The 24,044-nt window shown below is 35.8% G+C and overlaps 1 protein-coding gene and 1 non-coding gene across 14 annotated transcripts in view; both read right to left on the bottom strand.

Annotated features, from left to right (window-relative positions):
• The window catches only part of Eya4 (EYA transcriptional coactivator and phosphatase 4), a 270,189-nt gene that overhangs the window by 30,455 nt on the left and 215,690 nt on the right, over positions 1 to 24,044 (bottom strand). For 6 of the 13 annotated variants that reach the window (XM_058581339.1, XM_058581342.1, XM_058581337.1 and 3 more), the window contains 6 exons: positions 23,787 to 23,929; positions 23,499 to 23,642; positions 21,272 to 21,351; positions 17,078 to 17,261; positions 8,019 to 8,155; positions 6,454 to 6,537 (listed from right to left, as the gene is read on the bottom strand). In XM_058581339.1, the coding sequence (XP_058437322.1) occupies positions 6,454 to 6,537; positions 8,019 to 8,155; positions 17,078 to 17,261; positions 21,272 to 21,351; positions 23,499 to 23,642; positions 23,787 to 23,929 (772 nt within the window). Of the gene's footprint in view, positions 1 to 6,453; positions 6,538 to 8,018; positions 8,171 to 17,077; positions 17,262 to 21,271; positions 21,352 to 23,498; positions 23,643 to 23,786; positions 23,930 to 24,044 lie in introns of all 13 variants that reach the window. The other 7 variants (XM_058581361.1, XM_058581352.1, XM_046449773.2 and 4 more) reach the window with 3 other exon arrangements.
• On the bottom strand, positions 19,823 to 19,895 carry Trnaa-ugc (transfer RNA alanine (anticodon UGC)). Its single transcript has one exon. It is a non-coding gene; the product is annotated as a tRNA-Ala (tRNA).

The raw sequence follows: 24,044 nt of genomic DNA, 5'->3' as shown, positions 1-24,044 counted from the left end.
TAACTAAAAGATAAATATTAAAATTCTCTCTCTCTCTCCCTCCTTCTCTCACTCTAAAAAAAAATGCAAACAATAGTAAATGCTAAAGAGGATGTGGAGAAAAAAGGGACACTTTTACAATGTTGGCTGAATTGTTTATTAGTGCAACCACCATGGAAATCATTATGGAGGTTCCTCAGAAGGCTAGGCATGGAAACTCCATTATGACTCAGCTATACCACTCCTTGCTATTTGCCCTGAAGAATTAAAGTCATTATACTACAGCTATATATACATATCCATGTTTATATTAGCACAATTCAGCAGCCAAAATATGGAACCAGCCTAGATGTCCATCAACATATGAATAGATAAAGAAAATGTGATATATATATATATATATTCCAAAGAGTTTTATTCAGCCACAAAAGATGAAATTATGTCTTTTACAGGAAAATGGATGGAGCTTGAAACCATTATGTTAAGTGAAATAAACAAACTCAGAAAGTCAAGTGTAGTATATTTTCTCTAATATGTGGAAGCTAGAGAGGAAAAAGGAAAAGAAAGGTAGGGGTGATTACATGAAAAACAAAGGATGATCAGTAGAATAGAGAAGGGGACTAGGTGGTGGGAAGTGGTGAGAAAGGGGGAAGCGCTGGGAGGGACATTGGCCAAATTACATTGTTATATTGTGTGCATGTACTAACACGTAACAACAAATCCCACCATTATTACAACTATGATGATTCAATAAAAAATGTGGAGGGACATTCATTAACTAATTTTAAATGGAAAGAATGCTCTGACTAAAAAATGTGAAATATCACAGTCACATAGCAAAATGTTACATTCTAAACATCACATTGTAGAAATAAGATGGAGCTAAGAAATGGAAAGGACTGGGGATGCATAATAATTTCAAGCATAGACAGTTTTAAATAGTATAAATGTTCCAGAAATAATGGCCCTGGTCACTTTCATCATGAGCAGTGAAGAGTCCTGAATTGTCAACTAATCAACCAAAGTGACCTAATTTCCATCAGTCCTCAAAGCCTTTACTGAATACATTAGGGAACCAATGGATTAAACCTGATTAGAGAGGATTCTTTAAAACTCTCAGGACTTTTGAGATGATAATTTCTACTGAACAGCCATAAAATTTAAGCATCTCTAAAATTAACTGGACCATGGACTTTCCTCCAGACCTGACCCAGAACTACTTTCCTCAAGGTAAAAGTTTGGAAAATATTCTAGTAGTTCTCAAAAAGTGGTTTAGGATCACCAGTTCTCTGGAAATTTGCTCCAAATACAGTATCTCAGGCCCCTCCCCAGACTTACTGAATTGAACCACAGGGGCAGGACTCAACCTATTGTGTTTAACAAGCCCTGCAGGTTACTGCGACTCACACTAAAGGCTGAAAACGTACCATTCCAGCCTAAGCCACCACCATATCTTACACTCCTATATGGTCAATGTGTGTCCACCCTTGTTCCTTTAAATGCCATTCTCACCTGGCAGATGATTATAAACCATCAAGTCCCAACTCTGCCTAAAACCCTCCAGTGGCTTTTTATTACAACTAATGAAACTCCCAAATGCCTTTCCACAGAGGACAAGACCTACCTGCCCCTGTCCTTGCCTATCTCTCTACTTGCTTGTATGGATCTCCCACTTGTTTATACTCTCTAGCCTCACTGGACTTTGTATTCATGGAACACTGTCTCAGGGTCCTCTGTGCCCCACTGGGAGGCTCTTCCCCATTCTCCCTCTCCCCCTAGTCTGCCTGGCTCCTTGTAATTCAGGTCTCAGCACCAACGTTCCCCCTCTAGTCACACACCCAGGTCACTCTTTATATGACCCAGATTTATTGTCTTCATAGCAGTTGTTACTACCTGAAATGATTTTATTTGTAAGTCCCAAGAGTGCAGGAAGCACATTTGTGTTAATAATTGTTTGCTAAAGGGATACAATCTATCCAGGAGCTTTAGTTTCTACTTTACCATTTTCACTTGCCAAAGCCACTCAATGTCCTCTCTGTTCCCTCTGCAATAAGCCCTGAGCTGCATGTGGTCCAAGTTTCACAAGGTGACCTGATTTAACATCTCTTCCTAAGCTACATCTCAATAGGCCAAGTTAATAACATCTTATTGGCTAAAAGGCAATATCCATTCCCTCATCAACATTCAGGGAGATGTCAATAACGACTTTTAGAAAAATGTAAATAATAATTCAACAAATTAGGCAACCTAAATTGCTTTTCATGGAATTCAATAGGGCATCTTAAATTTTGATTAGGAAAAACAGCTTTAAATTTTTTTTAAATTTTAATTTTCTTAAGTTGCCTTGAGTAAAAACATTGTTCAATATGGTCAACCAGGGGCAGGTCCCAAGAACACGGACTTGTCAAGAGACTGACCTGGTTTCCAGCATGCGTGCCAGCATTTGTTATTCTGCTACCTTGATTAAGTACTTAAGCCCTCGTTATCCCAGTTATCCATAAAACATGCATCACAAAACAAACAAACAAACAAATAAATAAAAGACAGCAAAGTAATTGTGAGAATTAAATGGGATGATGATGTTTCTGAAAGTAATAAACAGCAGCTACAACATTCTTGAGCGCTAATTCACAACCAACGTTCTGCTAAACCCTTTAAACATGCTAGCTAGCTCTTTAATTCTCATTTTCCAGTAATGATGTTATTCCCATTTTATAGATATTAAGACTTGGGGATTAATCAACTGGCCAGAGTCAGAAAACAGTAAACATCAAAACTAAATTTTCAAATTTAGTTCATCCAACTCAAAAGCCCTGGCCCTTAATTACCACCATTGCCTCTGAAATGCCAGAGGCCAACACACATGGTGAACGTGAAGTTATCTTCTAATAGGGCACTATTAGAAGAGCACTATTGATGTCTGCTACATTCTATTTCATACAACATGTCTTTAGTTTTACCTCTTAATGGGAAAGAATCTCAGAGTCTGAGAGAAGGTAATTAAAATTAGTACAATTGAAAGAAGAACTCACACACCATCTGCATCGTATGTTGCTATTTTTACTGATTCTGGGAAATGCTCTTTATATATTGCATTCCTGGTGGATGAATTGTCTATGCCACATGGTGTGTTATAGCGGGAAGAACATAGCTTTTCTCTGGAGTCAAGAAGTCCAGGGTCCCAGGACTCATCTGTGTCACTGGCTGGCTGTGCAGCCATGTGCCCATTTAGTGACCTTTCTGAGTATGTTTCCTATCTACAGAGAGGGAGAACAAACTAGCCTTTGGCACTGTGTGACACCCACTGTGTGGAACATCACCAGCAGTAAATAGTGGTTAGCTCCATTCTTCCCCCTCACCTTGCTCTGCTCTTTAGGTATTACTGCTGGTTTTTCTTTCTTCTTCTTTTTTTTTTAACTTCTGGAAGCATGCAGAATGTTCCTATTTTGGATTTAAATAAATTTTCTAGACAACACTTTGAAATAATGAAACATGGACATGTGGATTGCATAGCCAGGTGGTCATCCAGGGAGGGGACAGGTTAATGTAAGTGATGTACCACTGCTGGGAGAAGTCTGAGAACTTTGGAATTGTTCCGAAAGTCAGTTTATGAGTCAGCTGGGCAAAGCAGCTTCACCGCGCTATAGCAAAAAAAAAAAAAAAGCAAACATATATAATGACGTTTTTACCACGCTCTGTATTCATTGTGTTGAGTCCAAATGATATTATTTTTGTAGATAAAAATTCCCCCCCCCAAAAAAAAAGGAGATTTGATGTAAGAAAATATGTTCAAATTTTAAAGGTTATTAAAAAATATGATCTCCATCCCTGCCTTGGCATAAGGGGAACAACATGGACATCTAGGTATAGCCCCAAATGTGACTATTTTGAGAAGACCTTTATTTAGAGCATGCATTCAAAGTAGATTATTTATTTTAAACACTTGTCTTAATATGAAACTTAGCTGTACAAAAATATTGCAACGAATTCAATAAGCCTTACTGGCTATTTCCTATAAGCCAATGCTATATCAGAAGAAATCCTTGAGATTATTTTTCTGAAAACATTTTAGATTGTATACTCCATAAGTAATAGTATTTGGAGTGAGTGTGTGTATCCCAAATTTGTATAATTTACTTACACATTATAAGCATATATTTTAATGATACTCATGTGTAGTGCTGTGGTTTAGATAAGTGCTCCTCAAAGGCCTACATGTTAAAGTTAAGGCTTGGTTGCCAGACAGCCTGTGACAATGTTGAGAGGTGGTGGTGGAACCTCTAGGAGGTGGTGCCCAGTGGGAAAAAGAGGCTATTGGGGACATGCCCTCAAAAGTGATATTGGGGGGCTGGGGATGTGGCTCAAGCGGTAACGTGCTTGCCTGGCATGTGCTGGGTGCTGGGTTCGATCCTTAGCACAACATAAAATTAAATAAAGATGTTGTGTCCACCGAAAACTGAAACATAAATATTAAAAAAAATTCTCTCTCTCTCTCTCTCTCTCTTTAAAAAAAAAAAAGTGATATTGGGACCTTCACCCATTTTTTCTTCTCTCTTTGATTCCCAACTGCCACGAGATGAACAGCTTGTTCTACCACATGCTTACTCCCTGCCATGATGCTTCACCACAGGTCAAAGGCAATGAAGCCATGTCACCATGGACTGAAACCCCTGAAACTGAAAACTAAAATAAACCTTTTCTCTTCTTACAACTTGATCATCTCAGGAATTTTTGTCACAGTAATGGAAAAATGGCTAATACACATGGGTATGCTATAGACTGAATCTTTGTGACCTCCCCAAATTTGTATGTTGAAATCTTAACTTCCACTGTGCTGATATCGGGAGGATGAGCCTTTGAGAAATAATTGGGTTATGAAGGTAGACACCTCATGAATGAGACAGATGTCCTTGTAAAAAGACAAAAGTCCTTGCTTTTTATTTCTCTTCTCTCCACCATATCAGGTTACAGCAAGAAGATAGCCATTGTGAAGCCAGGAAGCAGGCCCCCACCAGAATCAAATCTGCTGACACCTTGATCTTGGCCTTCCCAGCCTCCAAAACTATGAGAAATAATTGTTTTCTGTTTAAGCCACCCAATCTGTGGGCGATTTGTTATACTAGTTAGAGCTAAGAAAATGCATTTGTGAAGTATGTCCATTATGAAACAGGTAATAAAAATAAATATGAGATACAAATAGGTGTGTGGATATTCATTCTAGTATTTTCTTTCCTTATCCAAGTTGACAGTCTTGTGTATCTAATGCACATGTATTCATCTTACTTTAGAGATGAATGCTTTAGATGACAATTGTGACAAGGGCCTAAAAGTCCATTTAGAAATGGTTGTTACTTTTCATATCTGTTTAGAAACTTCCATTACCTACACCCAAAACATGGTAATATGTGCAATTGAGGAAGAAGTTTCAATGAAATTGATCACTGTTTGTCTAGAAGACAATTCTTAACGTAACTGCTAAAAAACACATGTTGAGCTGGCCTGAGACACTCATTATCAATTAGTGTGTTGCTAAAAAGAATAAGATGCTTGTGTAGGTGTGATGTGTTAAAGAACCAAGTTCTATCTAACTTTAAGTACAGTAGTCAAAAGCAGACCAGCTTATTCTCAATCCATTCTGGTTAGATCATGAATCCTAAATTGTCAAGGTCTTAAACAGTAATGGCCTAAAAATTTGTTTCCAGCTGATAGGCCTCTTGCTGCTGCATCAGTCTTGGGAACAGCACTCAAACAGTGAATAACACTATGTTATAAGAAGCTGTTTAGGAAAACAACAGCAGGGGAGAAAGGCAGGGAAGCAAAGAGATCCTCTGTTGCTGACTATGAGTAACCTGAGGGGGTGTTATCTCTCAGGTTCATATTCAAGGTACAGAAACATTCTTTCATTCATCAATCCAAAAACTCTGTCAGACAAAAAAAGAAGGACTGCTTGTTTCAAAATAGAATCCGATAGTAACAGGTACAACAAATTTGTTCAATTTCTTCAAGTTCTCTTAGTAGGGAATAAGACATGGTTTTCAAACGTTTAAAAGTCTATTTTGATCCCTGATTTTTCAAATAATTGTGTAAGAGTAAGAAACTTGGTTTTGTTGTAAAAAGCTAAAAGTCATTATGAAGAACGAAGAGGGCGTCCAATTTCTCATTAGCTTCATGAAATGTGTCAGTTCATGTTAAAGTCCTGTAAGCCACTGGAAATAGATAACTAAGGGAAGATCTGACATATTGCAATAAAAGCACTTAACAGTACTTTTAAGTGACCTTTGATTTTTGAATAAAATAAGTTCTAACAAGTACAGTAGAGCTAAGAACAAGTACTAGTTAGAGCTAAGAAAATACATTTGTGAAGTATGTTCATTATGACACAGGTAATAAAAATAAATATGAGATACAAATAGGTGTGTGGATATTCATTCTAGCATTTTCTTTTAACAAGTACAGTAGTTCTTGATTCCTTACCTTGCCGTACTTCTGTGCGTAAGACCCTGTGAGCAGTGAATGAAAAACAATTATGGTTTCATCCAAATCCCAGACAAACACACGCTGAGGGGGAAAAAAAATCAATATCAAAAAATCACAAAGTTTAAAGGAAACAGAAACCTCTACATAAGTAGAAAACATCTCCCTACATTTTCAGGTATAATCTTGATATTGTTTTACAGAAAATGTTTTATTCCATTATTATTTTTCATTTGAAAACTCTAACTCCTGTAAATCCAGAAAAACATGAGTAATACAAGTGATAATAAGCTTAATATCTGATGATCTAAACTGCATAAATTCATTCAAACTCTTCTACTGGTAGTTAATACCAAAAAAAAAAAAAAAAAAAAAAAGACACATTTAGACTTTATAATAAAAGTGTGCTTAACTTCTATATATACTTTAAAGTTTTAGACCTCATGGATTCATGGAATTTTGCAATTTACATATAAAGAATTGGGTTTTAAAAATATTTAAAAGAATCTGTGAGTAACCTCTAAATAGAAAATGCAAAGTGTAGACCGTTGAGTCAGATTAGGTCAATGAATATGTTGTCTAACCTGCGGAGTTTGAAAAGGTTTGAAATTATTTATCACCATTTCAAAATTAAGAGATTTCATCAAGCTTCAGAGTTTTGACTGTAACAGAGAAACTTGAGATTGGGGCCAGGCTGGATGATACTCCCACACTGCAGAGATGGCAGGTCCCCTGCAACGGACCAATGACAGGTCCCCTAGACCGGACCAATGCTCTCCTCTTCCAGGGTCTGCTGGGCTCCCCAGTCTCATCACTAATATTACCTTCTAGGTTCTTGAAGGCATTTAAATTTGCTGCTATTGTTCAGGCAAAAGAATCACCTTTTATGTGGAGGTATAGTAAATCCGGAAATTAAATTTTTTCTCAATTGAAGCAGGAGTTTGTATAAGAAGTAACATTACGAGTAATAGTAGTTTTTCTTGATGTCTTATAATAATAAAAAAAAAAACCCGCTTAGTATACATGAATCTCAAAAGGGCTCTTAAATGAGAAAATTACATAGTTTAAATTTTCCCAGATATGACAATTTAAACCCATAAGTCAAATGAATGACATTTTCCTATTTTGGGATGATCTTTCTTTTCCAAACAGGTTATTTTATGTTTTAAAATATATTAACCCATATGTATAAGTCTTTCATTACTTTAATCCTACCAAATATAATTTTCTTAGGAAATGGTCCCACAAAATGGCTTTATTTTTAAAACTTTCTGCTTGTTTTTGCCAATTTGAATAGAAAGATGTGATTATCTCAGGCCTTAGAATTTGTAAAGTACTATTACTTTTGAGTTGTTATTGCTTTTCATTTTACTATTATAATGGTCATTCAATATGAAATTTCAGAACTTAGAGTTGTAAAATGCCTGTGACAAAGCAGATCTACTCAGTTCATGATATGTCTTTTTTACTTTAATTCTGAAATTTAATGGAAGAGTAAGCTAGAGAATCCATCAATGACTAAAATAGACCAACAGACTGCACTCTTGAAGAATCAGCAGGCATACCTCCAGGTCACTGTCGGGAGGTGGGGAAGGGTTGTTTTTCCTGCCTCTGCCTCTGGACTTAGACCCAGAACTCCTGCATGTTCGGTCATCAAGATCTTTGATAGGTGTGGAGGGGCTTTGCACAGTATCAAACTCTCCTGCAAAAACATAACCTGTATCAAGAAGAGCACTTCATATTTAGATCAGGTATGGGCCTCCATTATTAATTATCTTAACAAATTTCTGTATAATAGAAATCTTGTGACAAAAAGAAAAAGAAAAGAATTATTATAATCCCAAACCCAAAAATTCTAATTGAGTCAAAATTTTTACTGGTCATACAGATCTCTTCTGTTTTAACTTATATGATCTATTAAACCCAAATACTTTTTATACATCACATCTTCAACTTTATCTCTGTGCCTTCACCTACATATTTATCTATATTTAGCTCTATCCTCATATTCTTTTTCTTTTTTTAATATTTTTTAGTTGTAGTTGGACACAATACCTTTATTTTATTTATTTATTTATATGTGGTGCTGAGGATTGAACCCAGCGCCTTGCATGTACAAGGCAAGCACTCTATCACTGAGCCACACTCTATCACGGAGTCCCCAGCCCTCTATCCTCACGTTCTTTTTGGTCACAGTACAGAGGATGCCTTCTAGATCAATCCTATCCAAAGGGGACTCCCTAGCTCCACCTCTTAGGGAATCATGCCTGGTTAATCAAAAACCCTTTTTCATCTTTCCTTCAACCTTCTCTGTGGTCCACTGACAAATTTAGAAGTCCCTTCTCTTGACCTTGCATTTCCATCTTGATACTCTCTGCTATCTTCTCATTTAAATGAAACTTCTTAGAAGAATAATAGTTCATATACCAGCTCCATGAAATAGAAATAAATGCAAGCCACAGATATGACTGCACACATAATTTTATATTTGTTATGATTTAAATATGAGGTATCCCACAAAAGCTCATGAATGATACAATGCAAGAAAGTTTAGAGGTGAAATGATTGTGTTATAAGAGTTTAAACCCAATTAGGGATTGAGTGTCATGATAGGGATTAACTGGATGCTAACTGTAGGCAGGAAGGGTGTGGCTGAAGGAGGTGGGACATCAGAGGCTGTCTTTGTGGAATCTGTATTTGTCCTTGTTGAGCACAACTCTCTCTTTGCTTCCTGGTGTCCTGTTCTGAGCTACTTTCCTGTGCCACACACTTCTGTACGATGTTCTGTCTCACCTCAAGCCATAAAGAATGGAGTTGGCTAACTATAGACCAAGACCTCTGAAACTATAAGCTGCAAAATAAACAATAAATAATTGTTCTGGTTATGTCTTTTTGTCACAGCAGTGAAAAAGCTGACTAAAAACATTTTCTAGCAGCCACATTAAAAAAGTAAAAAGATATAAAATTGACTCACATTATTAACTCAGAATATGAAAAATATCATTTCAGCATGTAGTCAATATAAAAAATGATCAATGACATGTCTTCCATTCTCATTTTCATACTAAATCTTTAAAATCTTGTGCATATTTTACACGTATAGTATATCTCAAACTATGGTAAGCCACATTCTAAGTGTTCAATAGCCATGAATGGCCAGTGGCTAAAGTATCAGACAACACAATTATTTCCACTCCATGTATCTGATTTATCAAAAGCTAGCTTCAGTTCACCTAAACCCTAAACACCAGCCCTTCTCTGTCTAGGAGATATGAACTCCCGTCCTGCCATTCCTTATATGCTGGTATTGAAGAGATCCATTTTTTTTAAAGAGATCCATTTTTTGATCACCATCCTTTTCACTCCATATTTTGGGTGACATTACCCTCTTATGTATTAATGAACCTGTATTGAATCACCTGTGATCAAGTTTATACCTCTATCCAGCCATATCCTAAGGTTCAGACTTCTTATCTAGCTGGTGTCTGTATCTCTCACAAATACCTAAAATTCTGACATATCTAAAGCTAGTGACAATATATCTTAGCAGGTGGAGGGTACCTCATGAACAGTGAAAAATTGTTAGAGGTTCTTAAGATAAACTGAGGCCACCATGAGAAAGGAGCCAGTCTTAATCTACAACTTCAAGAATTTCAATCTCTCTGAATCTGTTTCATTGTACATTAAAGTACCGGTAATAGTAGCTACTTTTTTGCACTACTGAGGGAAAATCAGATTTATGTTTAATTTGATTTAAATCATATGTATAAAATAAAACTTTCTAGGAGAATCAGATTGCAAACTATATTAAGTTTAAATTGTACATTTTTAAACATAAAGATGTTATGGCTATCATGCTTTATCATTAAATTAAAGTAAAAGAATTCTCAAGGCAGCCAAGCAGAAATTAATCTAAATAAATAAATTTGAACAAACCAGGCATACTTATATACATTATTTTTTTTCTTTCCTTTTTATCAGTGCTGGGACCAAACCCAGGGCCTTGTGTATTATCCTAGGCAAATGTGCTATCACTGGGCTACATACATACCAGTCACCAGTCCCTTCGGCATTATTATTTTTCTGAGAAACAGCAGTTTTTACATAGCCAATATCTTATTTCTTTTGATTATAACATTTTCTATGGAAATATTGTGCATGTCAGGACAGGATCAAAAAATATGTTTACACAAAAAATATGTTTGCAAATAGTATTTGCTTTTACAATATTGTAAGTTCATGGCATATGTTTCTCTGTTAAAGTTTTTTAGTTGTAGGGTTAAATATAGCCCTATTTTGTAGTAAATTATGTTTCAGCTTGCTTTTGCATGTGTTAAATTAGGCTTCAGTTATTTGAAAACACATCAACTTTTAATAAAATTACTTAAAATATTTTAAATTATTTTTTGAACCTTTCCTAAGGTTACTATATTCTGCAAATTGAATGTTCTAATTTAAGTAAAATGATGATGCAAATTGATATTCTCTTCTTAAGTAAGCTTTTAAAATTTTTTGGATAATAGTCCCTAAAACCTGTCTTGATATTCATTTTAAATCAATTTCTAGGTGTTATATACCATAAGGCAGCTTTGTTCTTCCCACAGTACAAGAGCTGAAAGAATAGAAACTTACAAAATCTCAATTATTGCCATCAGTTATGGGAAGTCAATTGTAGACTGGGTCAATAAAGAAGAAATTTAGCAGGAACGACAGGGCTATTTGAATCTAGGATCCAGTAAATGCCACAGTTGTGAAGGGAAAAGATGTGGTCATAAGAAGTATCTTGGTTTTCATATGCAGAAGAATTTATTCCCATTAATACTTTGCAAGTTACTAGAGGGTCTTAAAATATGCTCTAAGAATATGAAAAAAAAAATGTGGACAGAAATGTTTTGATGGGAATAAAGTACAGCTTTTAAAGCAAACCATGAAAAATAGTTCTAAATTTATTAAACACTTAGAAAGTGTTATGCATTCTTTTTTTAAAAAAGAAATTTTCATTGCTCATTATGTCTTTGAGTTTATCCATATTAGACCTAGAACAACTCTGTTCTTTCATTTATGTGGCTAGAACTTCATGAAATACGTATATTAAATTTTATCCCTCCTATTGAGGGACATTTGGGTTAGTGTCAGTGTTAGGTTATTATGAAGAAAGCTGCCATTTGTACTCTTGTACATGCTTTTGTGGATATAAGCACTCATTCTTCTTGAGTATCTATACCTCACAGGGCGATTACTGGGTTAGAGGGTAGGCATATGTGCATCTTTAGTAGACATCAACTTTTTCCAAAGTGAGGGTATTAATTTGCTCTCCTACTAACAACAAGAGTTCCAGTTGCTTCACATCCATGACAATACTTGATATGGTTAGTCTTCTTTATTTTAGTCATTGTGAATGCATGGTAGTATTGCACTGTCATTTTAATTAGCATTTTCTTGATGTGTAATGATGGAGAACATTTTTGCTATGTTTCTTGTCCATTTTATATTTTCTTTTTGATAATTGTTAAAGCTCTTGCCCATTTTAAAAAATGGGTTGTTCTTGCTTTTCTTATTGATTTGTCAGAGCTTTTCACTGTAGTATATGTGTATGCACATGATTTAAACTCACTCCAACAAAGTGAATTAAGTCCTTCATTGTTGTCTTTTAGTGATAGATTGGAGACATGTGAAACTTAACTAACTTACCAAAATTAATTAGCTTGTATTTTACAATTTTAATGTGACTTCAGAACTTCTGCCTTAATCATGAGGCTTTCCCCAAATTGCCATATATTTTCCAGGTTACAAAAAGGTCAAATCTATGCCTGCTTCTACACATCAAGGAATAATCTAACAACTGATCAGAATGCAAGAAAATATTGGAAAGCATACATCTGATAAGCGGTTAGTATTCAAAACATATAAGGAATATAAGGAACTCAAACAACTCAGTAGTAAGAGAACAAATAACCTCATTAAAACATGGGCAAAGGATCTCAGTCGATATGTCTTAAAAAAAAAAACCTGCAGATGGGCAACAGGAAGATGAAAAAAAAATGTTCAACAATCATGAGAGAAATTCAAATAAACTACAATGAGATATCTCCTCACACCTGTTGGGATGACTATTATCAAAAAGACTAAAGTGTTGGAGAGGATGTAGAGAAAAGGGAACGCTTGCAACTGTTGAATGTAGATGAAGACCCCCATTATGGAAAAGAGCATGGAAGGTCCTCAAAGAGTTAAACATAGAATTACCAAATGATTCAGCAATCCCATCCCTGGGTATATATCTAAAGGAAGTGAAATCACTATGTAAAGGAGATACCTGCATTCCCATGGTCACTGAAGCACTGTTCAGAATAACTAAGATATGCTGTCAACCCAAGGTTCCTTCAAAAGGTGAAGGGAAAAAGAAAATGTGGTCCATGTACACAGTGGAGTATTATTCAACCTTAAAAGAGAAAGAAACCTGTTGCTTGCAACAATATGGAGGTTATTATGTTAAGCAAAATAAGTCAGGCACAGAAAGATAAATATTGCATGACCTCACTCACATGTAGAGTGCAAAAGTTTAGTCTCAGAAATGGAATAGAATGGTGGTTACCATGTGTTGTGAGGCTGGGGCCAGGGATTGGGAAGATGTCAGTTAAAGTATACAAAATTTCAGTTAACTTGGAAGGACAAGTTGAAGAGATGGTATCGTACAACACAGTGACCATGTTGACAATAATGTATATTTTTTGAAAATTGCTAAGATAATGACTTTTCAGTGTTATTACCACAAAAATGATGTATGTGAGGTCACAAATACATTAGCTTGATTTAGTCATTTCCCTATACATGCATATTTCAAAACAACATGTTTTACATGACAACTATATTAAAATTTGTCATTTAAAGCAATTAAATAAAAAAGTCATTATTGCTCTGTGAGAAAGGACCGAGGAATTCACTGAAAGGACTTCACTGAAGTGAAAAAGTACTTCCTGTGGAGGGCAGGTGGGTCTCTGCTCCTCCACAGCCCATCCAGGTGAGACGGTATTGACCTCTGTACTCTCTATCTCCTGATAAAGAGTAAAACCAGAAACTTGGGCTTAACTGATCATTAAACATTTCTTGATACTATTTTTTTTAAAGAGACAGCTGTTAGCTCTAGTGTCTGCTTTACTCAGGTCACTGTACAAGGGCATGGGATACTTCAAGAGGGGAAAATGTAATTTGGCAAAGTTCATTGTGGTCCATCCTCTGCTTGAGAAGCTAGCCTCAGAGAGGGAAGTGATTTACTATCTCCTTGACATTTCTGGAGCACTTGTTCAGTTAGCTAATGTACTGTAATGTTTCTCGTAGTTTCAGGGTAAAGGATAATACTGCTACAAAGTACTAACCACACTTAACTTTAAAGAAGATTAAAATATTTAATAAAAATAACTGTAAAAATCTTTCATCTTCACTTGCTGATCCATTCTCAAAACATCCTGCATGCAAATCATTTTACCCTAGATAAACTTTGTGTTAAAGCCAAAGACAGGTCTTCATAACGATAATGAACTAAAATGTCTGTTCTTAATCAGCACAGTAGTGTTTCTTAAATCCATTGTCAAACTACCTAATAGGGTAAAATAAATAACTGAACGCTATTTGCAATTTCCAAATAACATCAGTCATTACCAACTGCCCAGGGCTTTTCTACATGATTGAATAATTATCCCTTAATCAGTACAATAATGAATAACTGCCCCTTGTAAGCTTTGGATATTTAGATCCAACTTTATTTCATTAGGTTTATCTCTATATCTGAACAACCAGCTGTCTCTTATTGAACATAGGGCATGTTTCTGTTTTAAAGATGGAAAACAGTGAAATGTTCTATGAAAAATTGTGGACTTAATTGTTAGGTCTCTGCTATAAGTCCAAAATGCAGAATCAGTTAATGGGAAATTCTTTTCCTGCCCTTGAACTGAATCCATCAGATTTCACCATTAATAAAAACAAATTCATAGTTATAAACTTGCTTGCTTTTTGGAGGCATGCCAGATCTCAATAGGCATGAGTAAAGGTCAGAGATCACAGAATTCCTTAAAAATTCAGACGTGTGTGTTATGATTTTGGTTGAGAGAACAATGTAGTTACAAGTAGAAATACTTTCTTCTTTAAATTCAACTAAAAGTATGATGAAATATGAAAATTATGCTAATCCATATTTGTTGGCATTAGCAGCCACGGGAAGCCTGAAGAAATGGTAGAATCTTATAGCAAACACGAGAATGCACATGTAGGTGTGCTGCATTCGAAGTCCCCACTCAGAATATCTCCCTGCCTGCAGGTAGCACCTGTACCATGAATAAAACTACTATTCTGAATATGGAGTGTTCTTTAGCAAATGGAAGTCACCATCCATGTGTTTCCTGCACAGAAACCCTGCTGTGATTACATGGAAACTATAGCAAAATCAACCTTGGACCCAAGCGCCATGCAGCACATTCCGTCTCTGAGCATACAGTTTCCATTCATGGTAACTGTAGTCTAGTAACTTCAAAACACCCTATGGTCCTGTCTGTCCTTCAGTCTCTGACACTCCGATGACAAACACTACTGTGGTTCTGTGTCAGCAGAGTCCCCTCATTTGTTCTGCCTGCGCATTCACCATGGAGAAACATCTTTCCAATGTGATGAGAGTATGACAAGCCTCCCTATCTACAGCATCTCCACCACTCGTGAAGCAAGGATTCTTATGTTTATTTTTGGAATTTTCCACTTAATATTTTTTGAATGCAGTTGATCATAGTTTACTGAAACTGCAACAAGAAAACCATGAATAAGGGAGAACTACTCTATTCTCAGCAGGAAATGAAAAATAATAGATGCTGCCCTTCCATCAATTCATGATATAAGCATAGTTTGGATGTTAATTAAAATATTGGTTTAGGGCTGGGCATTGGCTCAGTGGTAAAATGTTTGCCTAGCATGTGTGAGGCCCTGAGTTCAATCCCAGGACTGCAAAAATATATGTGTGTGTGCGTGCGTGCGTGTGTGTGTGTGTGTTTCATTGTTAGTTCTTTATGTCCACATTAGTTTACTTGTTAATATTTTAAATATAATCGAGTATTTTCCTTTTCTTAATACATCACTGTTAATTATTTGCCTGATTTTTATCTTGCTTGTTAAAAGGACATTAAAGACATGCACAGAGTCTAATTCTAATAAGATGGCAAAGCTTTTTTTTTCATTGCTTAAGTACAAGTTTCTAGCTCAATGCTGGGACCTAATAGGAACTGAATAAATAGTTGTTTAATGGAATTGAATTATCTTGGCCCTACTTGTCCAGTTAGAATTTGCTGACATATGACCATGTTTTCCCATATTCTTTCTTTCCAAATCTAGATAAAAGACATGGGTGAATTTAGGTCTTAAAAATAACTAAAGGCAGAAAAATATTAAAACACATTGATAGTATTTACAAGTTTTTTTTTTTTTTTGAGAGTTCTTTATATATTCTGGATACAGGTCCTTTATCAGATATGTGTTTTGGAAATCTTTTCTCTGTGACTTGCCTTTTTCTTCCTGTAGTGGTGGCTTTCTAAAAGATCTTCTCAGTTTGATGAAATCTAGTTTAACTTCTCTTTTATGAATTGTGTTTTCAGTGTCATATCTACAAAATCTTTATGTTGTCCAAGGTCACAAAGATTTCATTTTTCTTCTAGATATTTTTTAGTTTTTAATTTTTACATGAAGGCTTATAATTCAATTTAATTTTTTGCATATGGGTTATGAGTTGAGATTCTTTTACCTTTTGCATATTGATGTTCAGTTTTTCCAGTACCTTTTGCTAAAAGATACTAATTGTTCATTCAATTGTCTTTGCACTTGCATTTCTCTATGAATCTATACTTTTGATAATACTGTACTTTCTTGATTACTATACTTGTAAACCTTGAAATTATTCAGTGCAAGTTTTCAAACTTCATTCTTATTTTTCAAAATTGTTTTCACTCTTCTGTTCCTTTACCTTTCCTTGTAATTTTAAAATCACCTTTATAATTACTTCAAAAAAATCTATTGACATTTTGATTTGAGATTATGTTGAATCTCTATTAAAACTTGCCTTTAACTTTTAATACTTTGATATATCAAATACATGTAGCAAACATGATTCTACTAAGAAGATGGCAAAGCTTTATATAATGAGAATGATGATAGATTTCAAATAGCATACATCAGGCAAAGACGTTAAACTACCTGCCACTGATCCTATAAATGTGGACTTTTAGGAGTTACTGATGAACTAAGGGTGAAGGACCTAGGTAGTCTCTCTGGCAGAAAGAAAATATTATCAGTTATATTCAAGAAGAAAATATTATAACTCTGCTGTCAAGTTTTTGACAAAATAAAGAATAAGTCTGGCAAAAGGTCCATTCGCCCATATCCACATTCCTACATACATAGTCTCTTTGAGAGTCCAATCTCCTAACAGTTCCATATCTAAAAGGAGGGTTTTCTGAAATATCAAAAGAGCCTCAGTTTTTGCAATGAGGCCAATGTAGATTAAATATCATCACAATTATCTGAGAATTTTAAGGCATGTTTTTGAAAAGCCCATTTTCTTCATGTTATTAGAAAACATTTAACAGTATTTCACCTGGGTGAAGATCTGTACCTGGTTGGCTAGTCAGTCCTGGGAGAGATTCCTGTAACTGATAGGTGGAGGTTGATGAGGATGTGCCGTCTGCTGTGTTATTTGAAGTCATGTATGCTCCATAGGTTGATGCTGAGTAATACTGTGCATACTGGTTTTGGCCAAAGGCTGTGTAGGACGGATAATCCTGAAACAAATAATGGAAAAGTGTGTGCTTGGAAGAGAAATTACCATCCATTGTGCTCCAAACAACAACAAAAATAACAAGCAAAAAACCCAAACAACCCCAATCACCATGGCAATTGGAAGACCAGCTTTGGCTCCATTTGTTTCCGAGTCTAGAGCATTGAGCTAATCCTCACATGTGGAGATGATTTTGTTGGCATTTTGTACCTATATATGCACATGGTAATGAGCTTCCTATTATTATTTTTTTAAATATTTATTTTTTAGTTGTACACAATACCTTTATTTTGTTTATTTATTTTTATGTGGTGCTGAGATTGAACCCAGGGCCTTGCACGTGCTAGGCGAGCGCTCTACCGCTGAGCCACAACCCCAGACCAAGCTTTCTATTATTTTTACAAGCCAGCTATAGAACAAAAATTTTAATCTGTCTAAAATTTGCATATGCTTCATTTGCCTCCCTAATTACACTTATCCAAGGATTTACATCATTAGGACCTATGCCCTGGAAGAGGAGATGGGGAGCCAGAATCAGGTCACATTTATAAAATCAGTACTAAGGCCATCAGCAGGGGGAGTGTGGCTGCTCCCCACCCAGCTTCCACACGGACTGCCCAGTGCATTCTGTTCCCTTTCCAGGCGGCCCTTGATGATTCTGTCTTCTTGGCAGAAGGCACAGAGTAAATAAACAAAAGAATGAAGGATTTTTCTAACCTAGCCTCTCACATACCATGTGCTACCTGAGGCCTTGACTTAAAAATGTTCAGTGAAGTGAGGTTTTTCAAACTTGTGGGTTTTCTCCTTTGTTTACAGACAAAAATGAAAGCATTGGGTCAGCTCCCCTGTTTTTTATTTTAAAAAATTTAAAAAGCCTTAAAATGATAAGAATGATTCTGCAAAATTCTTTTCTATGTTAAGATGGTGAGTGAGGCTGTTGTGATAGAGTTTGATATATCTCCCATGTGATAATCCAAAATGCTATCAGTGATGACAGACCTTTGGTCAGGATCAAGATCCCTGTTGAGACAAGTTCTGGAGTGAACATAGATGCATGTGGGATGTGGTTCCCCAAAAAGGAAATTCTCTGCGTAATACATGTATTACCAGAAAGGATTAAGTAATATGTCAAAAAACTAAAATTCCACTAGGCTGTTAATTGCAGGATCTTATGTTCCCCACAGCTACCTGTGAGCCAAAGAAAAAACTCATCAATATTTGAACAAGTTCCAAGCAACCCGACTTTTCCAGAGTCAAAGAGAGAGAGAGAGCAGAGTCTTACGTATGGCTGGCTTTGTGTCCAGTTACTGTACTAAGGGCTTAAATAGCTTTGTTCACCTAATCTTCACAATCTCCTATGTGGTGTTATTATTACTATTCCCATGTTATATATTAAAAAGAAGACAACAGCACAGAATGCTTATGTGATTTGTGCCCAGGTTACATAGCCAACAAGCTTCAGAGCTGCAACTGGTACCTGTTGTTTGACCCCAGCATGGGTGTGAGGCACTGTGTGCTAATAAGCTACTGACACCCTAAGGAGGAGCTGGGTACACCCTGGGAAGTCTCCCATTGGTCTTTGGGGAATAAGGTATCAAGTGCTCCAGTGTATCTCTGAGATTTCTACCTCCTTCATTCCCAATATGGTTACCCTGGTCTATACATCCTTCACTTCCCATTGCCACCCATTTTATTCACTAATCTACTTTATCTCCTATTTCCATTTTTTTACTTTCCCCAAACACTCAGAAGCCAGATTACACAAAACGTAAATTACATAATGATGTAGGGTTCTCCTGCTTATGATCCTTTAATAGCTTCCTACTGGTTTAGACAAGGATCCAAAGGCCTAACTGAAACCCTTGTGTCTCTATGTGAGCAGGCCTCTGCCTACCGCTTCAAAACCAGCTGTCTCTACCTTCCCCTCAGCTCCAGCTAAACTCCAGTCCTCCTGGAGTTCAGTGACACATGGAGTCTTCCACCCCTGGGGGTCTGGTTCTTGCTGCTTTCTTGGCTTGAAACACTTGTGCCCTCTTTCCTCACCTGGCTCTCAGGAGCCTTGGCCTAAATGTGTCTCTCACAGAGAAGGCGTCCACCAGGCCTCCCTGTTCAAAATTATTTTCCTGTTATTATTTTTAGTGGGATCTTGTTCTCTCCATTCAAGCTTTTTAATTCTGGACATATTAATTTGTGTGTTCATTGGTTTATTGTCTGTAGGCTGTAAATTCCATGAAATAAGGATAAGGTCTGATAGATTCTGGCCACCACACCACTGTCCCCTAATGTTCAGACCTGTTCCTAATACTTGAGAAACACTCAGTATCTACAGAAATGATGAAGTGGTACTCGGCCCATGATCCAAAATACAAACTATATTTTATATGACATCCATTCTACTTAAATTGTCAGACAAAATTGTCATTCCCACCATTTATTTTATGATTAAAACTTTTCAAATAAATATTCTTCTAATTTACAAATATTTTTTAAATCCTCCCAAGTATAGTGGTCTTTCCTTTACACTACCACTCTGACTAGTGTATATTTCTATTCTTCTTTTTCTTTTGGTGGTACTGGGGATTGAACCCAGGACCTCGTGCATGCAAGGCTAGCACTCTACCAACTAAGCTATATCCCCAACCCATATTTCTATTATTTTATTATTATATTCCACCCTCTATCCAAATTGTTTCATTGCTGTTTCTTCATGAAGATTGTGTCCTTTGGAGAACATGAAATAAAGACTTAAGTATTTTTTTCCATATTTTTATTGGTGCATTATAATTGTACATCATGGTAACATATTGAACATTCAATGCTTAGTCAAAAATATAATGTACAGCATGGGCTTAATAAATGCCTGCTGTATCAATAAATAAATGATCTAAAATTCTCAGCTTTTAAATAAAATATGCAATGACTCTGATGGCTACTTGACCAAGTATACCACACTTTCTAATGAATGCCAACTTCCTTCTGGCCTTTTTCTATGTTAATAAAACCACACAAAAAAGCAATGAATAGAATTCCTTCAGTAAATGCAAAATCCAAGCAGTTGTGCAGTAAGATATTTTAAAATACACGAAAGCTCAGCCATGACACTGAAGTAAAATAGTGCATTGTCTGCCCAGAAACCAGTTACCCTTCAGTCTCAACTACTCTGGGCATAGTTAAGAATCATTAAATAAAGACAATAGATTCTGAAGCATCAGCACAGATCACAAGTTCATCTCTGTGCCAAGTTGCTACTTCAGGAACCTGCACTCTTGTTCCACATGTCATTCCCACCAACTAGATTTTTATTTTTTTATTTTTACTTTTTTTGTGGTGCTAGGAAGTGAACTCATGGCCTTGTGCATATGAGGCAAACATTCTTCCATCTGAGCTATATTCCCAGCCCTCCACCAGCTAGATTTTTAAAACTCTCAAAACATTAGGAAAATATGATTAGGAGGAGACAGAGGCCTGCTCAAGATAGGCTCAGTGACCAAAGCCAAAATTATAACTATTAGGAAAGTGGGAACTAAACATTTATTGAAAGAAATTATAGAATTAAATACTTAAAAAATGAAAACCCAGTCTTAGTTCTGGAGGCATTTTGTTTATTAACTAGTGTTACTTTTTAAGATTGAAAAGTTTTAGCATCTATAGCATAATCCTGTGATTGATTATAGTTTGATCTACTAGTTAATATTCATCATGATAACAGTTTGTTAAGATAAATAAAGTTGTGTTTAGGATAGTTTAAGATAAAAGTATGCAAAATATGTTTAAAAAACATGCCAAAAGAGTGCAACAACTGCAGCATTCATATTTAGTAACCAAGAAATCTAAAACAGTTAGAATAACACATATCCCAAGAGTTCTGGATAGGTAAATTTTTACTGTCCTGAGTTGCTATATGAATTTTAAATAAAGAAACTTTATTTACAGAGGATGTACACTTATAATTGAAAGTACTCTTCAATAATCTGCAATAGATATAAAAAGAACAAATACAAAAAGCTACTATACCTGTTGTGAACCACTGAAATTCGTTGAATTGGAAACTGAATTATTTGCATAAATGGTAGATGATGGTGCAAAACTAGAACCTAGAGATGAAGAACAAATTTTGTTTTAAAAACTTTCATACCAATTCAGTCATAAAATAGGGTGCATCCTGTAATTTGTGACAACTCAGATGGAACTGAAAGATATTAAGTGAAATAAGCCAGGCAAAGGAAGACAAATGTCATGTGACCTCATTCATATATAGAAGGGTTGATCTCATATAAGTTAAGAATGGAATAGTGCTTACCAGAGGATGGAAAGAAGAAGCTAGTGTGAAGGGTGGGGATGTTGGTGAATAGGAGAAAAAATTTCTGGTGTCTATTGCACACTAGTAAAATCCTAATGTAGATAATAATGTACTATATATTTCAAAAAAGTTAGAAAAAAAAGATTCTGAAACCTTTCATCACAAATAAATGATAAATGAGGAGAAAGCTTTACTTGCTTTGGTTTCAACATTATATAATGATACACATATCAAAACATCACATAGTATCCCATAAATATATAAGTATTATATGTAAAATAAAAATGAAATTTCCACACAGACCCCAAATAAGTTTTCCTTGTTAAATGATAAAAATATTTCACTTCACAGAATTCGGTGAGAGAAACACATTTTGAATTTGGTTGTGAATGCAGTGAAATTTGAAGTTGGGAGACTCATAAAGAAAATGTGCTTAGCCTTCTCATGGTGGCTAGTAGACTTGCCATGTGGGTTTTTTGGGTTATGCAGGAGAACATGGGGACAGTCTCACCAGGATAAAGCTGGCATTCAAGGAGAGGTGTCTACAAGAGCCAGAGTACTCAAAGAATAAACTACAAGACAGACAGAATTTTGGATCTTTCAAACTATTTCCACCACATTTGCAGACTGAAACTAACGTAGCTAAACATTGGGTGAGATTATTAGGAAATAAACATACAAGCCCCACTTAGAACTGATGCTTGCAGCAACCTGTCTCTGATACTTATGTCTCTCTTTAGAACAATGAGAGGTGCGAATTAAGATTCAGAGTCTGGAAAAGGTTCATACAAGTTTAAGAATTTAAGGTTTGAGGGTCTTCTACAACTTAACTACAAAGTTTAAAATTTATTTAATTATTTTTCCAGCTGGGCCCCAAACAAGCAAAGTATTAATTATAGAATTTTCTTTTTAAATATGTTCTTGTGGATTGTACTTATCAAGGAATGAAATGAAAAACTATTCAGGAAGTGGAAGACCTCTTTTATCAACGTGTTTTGACTAGCAATATATTATGTAATCAATGCAATTGTCTTGGTCTGAATAAACCTATACAGGGGAAAACTGAATATGTTTCTATGCTTCATCACATTGCTCACGAAGCTCTGTGACTCATTGTGGCAATAGCGTATATGCAAATATGTTTCCACCTAATATTCCGGGTGGAAAGAGATTTGCTATTCCGACCAAAAATTTCTAAGTAAAGGGTCAGTAACCATTGGTTCAAATATATGAATATAGCCCCCAAATTATGATCAATACTATAGACAAAATGACAGAGAAGAACTAACTTTTAATGTTTTTTACCATGTCACTAAAATTGTTTCTTCAGCTATTATATAAAGATCAGACATAATTTTTTACAGGATCCAAAATTTTTTAAAAAATTAAATGATCCTATATTGATGATGGGGGCAGGTACAAATTATATAAAAGTCCTATTAAGAACTATACTACCAATAGGTAGTAAGTATTTAAGGAATGAACAAAATCCCCAGTCACTTAACAATCACTTGTTAAGTGGACCTTAGAAAAGTGCTAATTTAGTTTCATACAATCAAAATTGCACTACATTATTAAGGAATATTGAAAAGAAAATACTAGTTTGCACTATGAGTCTTTTAAATTCCTCACTTAAATAGACGCCAAACAAGTGCCTGCCTGACCTGGTGGCTGGCTGGAAGTTTGCTTTGCTTGGACTCTGTTTCCTGCCAATGTTATGTGGCTTAAAATTAAGTATTTACATTCAGTCTGAGTCATGTTTCTCCATGTACATTCAACTTTTTCCATCATGTTTCTGCCTCTTTGTTTGTCTTAAGAAATCATGTGAGCGGGGGTAAATTTAAACCTGTCTTTAGGACTGAACATTTCTAAGACTGAAGCTGAAGAGTCTCATTCAGAGAATTGGTTCTCACCTCACACGCTTCATGTATGGCTACTTACCTGGCATTTGATAAGAATATGGTGTCTGGCCTGGTTGTGGGGTTGAAAACCCTGGGCTGTAACTGAGGCAGCCACTTTGTAATGGGGACTGAGTTTGGGAAAGTCCACTCTCCGTCTTGATGGCTGGCAACATCACACCCAAATCTGTTTCCAAAATGCACATACAAACCATTTGATTAGTAAGATGACCTTCCTTGAGTTGGAACTTAACATCAGAGTATAAAACTACTAGCCAGCAAGATTACCCACTTATAACTGAAGAAGGAGAAGATAAAAGATGTGAAATACCGTAGGTGGGCAGGCTGTAGGGCTGTCCTGTCTGTGAGTAGGCTGTGTAGACCGCTGGCTGCTGCATCCCCGAATACTGAGTCTGGCCTGCGTAGGCAGACATAGTTTGAGCTGCTGGTGTAGAAAGAATGTGTGGATAGGGCCTAAATATCAGAAAAATAGCATTACTGTGGCAACAAAGACTGCATATTAATTCAGACAGCTTAGATTCAGTGAAACCCTATAATATTCAGGAAGTAATCCTCCTCTCTATTTACA

Source organism: Marmota monax, unplaced genomic scaffold (genome assembly GCF_021218885.2).
Source record: "Marmota monax isolate L192 unplaced genomic scaffold, Marmota_monax_Labrador192_F-V1.1 WCK01_AAM20220418_F8-fsc00030, whole genome shotgun sequence".
In the NCBI taxonomy this organism is placed as follows: Eukaryota; Metazoa; Chordata; class Mammalia; order Rodentia; family Sciuridae; genus Marmota; species Marmota monax.
This window is presented reverse-complemented; position numbering and strand designations above follow the sequence as displayed.